Genomic DNA, 4,318 nt, shown 5'->3' with positions numbered 1-4,318 from the left:
GTGTGTGTGTGTGTGTGTGTGTGTGTGTGTGTGTGTGTGTGTGTGATGTCCTTTTTTATAATGCATGCCACATTTTTTCTTAATCGTGCTTTATGCTGGACTGCGCTCACAGACATCTGATTTAGTTTAACTTATTTTTGTTGCTGCTTCAAGTTAAATCTGCCACATAAACCTGCATCAGTAACAAAGTCACTTGTTTATCAAATGATTTTTGTTTTTTTCCTCAGCTGTAGTTTCAACTGCAGGCTGCTTCGTGATGAGAAAGATTTGTGTAGACTTGCAGGGATGGCAGCTCTTCTTTCTCTTGCTTGCCTCTTCCTTTATCTAACAAAAAGTATTTTTTTCTTTCTTTTTTTGTCATATGGCAAATGTCCTATTTGATTGGCTAAATTAACATTCATGACAGTCTTTATGACACAGTCAGTCCCAGTTGTATGTTGAGCATGTGTAATGTGCCTGCAGTAACACATGAATGACAGACAAGCGTTTCGCTACACAGAGAATCCACATTTCCTCCTCAGGTTTCTGGAAGGTTGTCACACCACTGTTACAGCGGTGACACTCTAATTCTGCTGCTGCACTCACTATCACTGGGAGTCTTTTTCATCTGTCTTTTTTCCCCTCTCTCTTTCTCTATTTTTGTTTGTCTCCTGGCTGACTGAGTGAGTGAGTCGTCGGTTGTGTTGCGTCGTCTTTGACAGCAGTCTGGGAGCCGAGCTGTCACTCATGCAGCTCCTTGGTCCCACTGTCTTTCTGAAGTCAGTCTCCATTAATATAATAATGCTATGTAGTCGGCACCACTGAATATTTTACTGTAATGTTCCGCAGAACATTACCCCCACACTCAATGCCACACAGAGAAAGTCTCACCGTCTGACAGAAACTTTTTATTTTGACTGAAAGGTCTTTGTGAGGTCTGTTTTATCTCTGCAAGTTTTAGTGTTTTTGTTGTGTTTTCCTTTTTTTGTGCTTTAGGAAAAGTGCTAGGCCCCTGTTTGATAAAGTGACTGAGGGTATTCTTTTTCTTGTTAGGCATATATTATTGACACTTTCCAGGAATAGGCCTAGGTACGTCTGCGTGCTTCATTTAATCCTGCAGTCGTCATCTCAAGAAAACCACGTTGTTCAGGCTGGCGGATTAAACGGTTTGATGCAACAGCCTCATTGTATTCGACTGTGACATGTTTTTTGTCGATGAAGAATGGCATTGCTTAGTCAGAAACGTGTCGTACATACATTAGAGTGTCGTGATCATACTTCAGACTTCATTTTATCTCCATCATACATGGCTCTACAACTCATCGGTTTTGTAAATGATCATCATGTTTTTACTTCTCTCCCATGTTCAACTTGTCTTTTTGTGCCTCTTTTCTCTGTCTTTTCCCACTCTGCGTGCAGGAGAGCAGGGCGCAGTAACCATGTTTCCTCTGTTCCTCCTGGATCACCACATGACAGCCAGGGAGCTCAGCTTCTGGAACGGTGTTGTTGCCATGGGCTTCTCTATCTGTGGTTCTTCTTTGGGAGGCCTGCTGCTCTCTCAGTTTAGGTATTTTTCATTATCATTGCTACCAAGTTATTTATTTATTTATTTATTTTACAAGCTCCTGAGAAAGTAATCTGGTTATGAAAGTAAATGATTTTAAAGCATGTCAAAATGTTTAAAATGATCAATATTTCCTTATGGAATTATATGATTTTTAAATTATTGAATCTAATATATATTAGGGGTGCAACGATACAGAAAATTCACGATTCGGTTCGGTTCAATACGTCTGATCGGTCTGACCGGTCTCACGGTTTGATATTTTTTCGATACAAAAAAGAGAAATTTCCATTCACTTTTTAACTTATGATTTATTTACATTAATTATGAACATTTGTTAAACCTCAAAAGTACAGTTTTTAAATTAAATGATGCTCAAACAGCAAGTTTCTCAGTGGATCTGCGCCCGACAGTGCAGCCTAGGTAGAGTAGTCGAACACAGATCCACTGATCCTTAAACCCAGAGCAACTTTCGAAGACAAATTGATAAAATAATTTTTAAACATCAGTATTGTTTGATACAAGTGTGTATTGAACCTAAAGCACTGTATTGAACAGTACGGGTACATGTATTGTTGCACCCCTAGTATATATATTATATCTTTTCTAATCATTGAAGATTTTGGGGTCTTATTGATAAGCTCAATTTTGAAATTTAATTTAAAAAAAGCTTATAGCTTGTTGTTCTGCCCTCTAAGAAATAAAGTGTTGAATTTACTTAAGTTATGTGAACTGTTACCCAGGTTGTAAATTGTTTTACATTTACTCAACTCTTTTTAGTGGAACTAGTTGACATAACTTGTTTAAGTGAATTCAACACTTCATTTTTTCACGTGTGGACCTTTGATCTTTTTTAGGTATCAAATCTGGACCTTGAAAAAAAAATAAAGAAGCTCTTGTATAAAAAAAGAGAAAAACACTCCTCACACCTCATCTTGTCTTCCTTCTCTTCTCTATGAAAGGAAATAAGACATGACTGATAAAGTGCCGTCCACTCCACAGAGGTGTTTCTGCCTCTCATCCCATCAGACCTTAAAGTCATGATCATCTTCCCTTGTTCATCATGCAGATTTCTCCTTTACTGCTTTTTTACAGCACTTTAATAGATTGTGTGTGTCTTTGCCTGTGTGTGTGTTTGTGTCTTTTTGTCTGTCTGTCAGTGTGCGTACAGTAATTTAAGTAAACATTGCCGTGTTTGAGAGCTCAGGGACCCCCTGTGTGGCGTGTGGTGTGAGAACAGCATGAGCAGCAAATCCTTTACACACACTCTTGTGCACACACAAAACACACATAATAAAAATCCTACACACAATCCACAGTTTTCAAAGACAGTGTAGATGTCGCTGAATGCAAGTGTCACTTTTTCAGATTAATCCTAAGATGTTAGACTGACAGTTATATTGCAACAGCTGTAAAAAATGAACAAATATTAGAGTTTTTAAAGCTTATTTTAACTCTAACAAGTACTTGGAAAAATACGTACTGTTTTGTACGTACAGTTTTAAAAAGAGAAAAAATGGAAATGACAAATAAAAGAGATCTAAAAACACTTATCGGCACACTCTTAAAATTGGCTTCCAGCTGTATTGTGTATTTATTGTAATACAAGTTATTAGCAAAATATAATTTTTATGTAACTGAATTTAAAAAATAGTTAAACTACACATTTATTATTTGAGCCTTACTATACAGGGTGTATCAGAAAAAATGATACTGTCAGAAAAATTGCCATAAAATTAACAGATTATAATTTTGAAAATGTGGGTGTAAAATCTTAACGGGTCACGCTCCAGTGAGCAGGGACAAGTGGAAATTCACAAAATTCATGTCCTTTGCGCAAGGAAATGTGAGGGTTAAAATACGATCTGTCACATAAAATTAAAAGTTTAGATGGTGTTTTACACGCATGCCAAGGTGTTTTTAAAATAATCAATCCTTTCTTGTCCTAACGTCGAAAGAAAAATATCTCATTTTTGAGAGGATCATAACAAAGTTAACAAACACATGTGAAGTGGCCATGGACAAGTCAATCTAGCCAACTAGCATTACATGTAATATACTGTACATGTACACGTATTCAGTGGGTATTACATATAATTATTCCATAAGCTGGTACACGATCATGTGATTGTGTGGTCATTTTCTTTCATTAAAACAACATGATCATAAACATCACCTTATCTTATGCAGACAATTGCAACAATTGTTCCGAGCCGTCTCACTGTCTTCCACAACGTTAATAAGTACCGTGCTTCTGGGACCAGCCACAATCTCAACAAGGGGAGGTCCGGCCTACAAAGGACCCAACGCACACCAGCCAACATTGTACAGTGGGGAAAATAAGTATTTAGTCAGTCACCAATTGTGCAAGTTCTCCCACTTAAAAAGATGAGAGAGGCCTGTAATTGACATCATAGGTAGACCTCAACTATGAGAGACAAAATGTGAAAAAAATTTTGAGAAAATCATTTTGTCTGACTTTTAAAGAATTTTTTGCAAATATTGGTGGAAAATAAGTATTTGGTCACCTACAAACAAGCAAGATTTCTGGCTGTCACAGACCTGTAACTTCTTTTTTAAGAGGCTCCTCTTTCCCCCACTCATTACCTGTATTAATGGCACCTGTTTGAAGTCGTTAACAGTATAAAAGACACCTGCCCACAACCTCAAACAGTCACACTCCAAACTCCACAATGGTGAAGACAAAAGAGCTGTCGGAGGACACCAGAAACCGAATTGTAGACCTGCACCAGGCTGGGAAGACTGAATCTGCAA

The 4,318-nt window shown here is 37.5% G+C and overlaps 1 protein-coding gene across 1 annotated transcript in view; it reads left to right on the top strand.

Moving 5' to 3' along the window:
* Positions 1–4,318, top strand: part of mfsd3 (major facilitator superfamily domain containing 3) — a 30,301-nt gene that overhangs the window by 12,391 nt on the left and 13,592 nt on the right. The window contains exon 3 of the mRNA XM_014012047.1: positions 1,399–1,546. Coding sequence (XP_013867501.1) covers positions 1,399–1,546 — 148 coding nt within the window. The remainder of the gene's footprint in view (positions 1–1,398; positions 1,547–4,318) is intronic.

This window comes from Austrofundulus limnaeus, unplaced genomic scaffold, assembly GCF_001266775.1.
Source record: "Austrofundulus limnaeus strain Quisiro unplaced genomic scaffold, Austrofundulus_limnaeus-1.0 Scaffold88, whole genome shotgun sequence".
NCBI lineage: Eukaryota > Metazoa > Chordata > Actinopteri > Cyprinodontiformes > Rivulidae > Austrofundulus > Austrofundulus limnaeus.
Note: the sequence above shows the minus strand (reverse complement) of the source record. Positions and strands in the feature narration are given on the sequence as shown.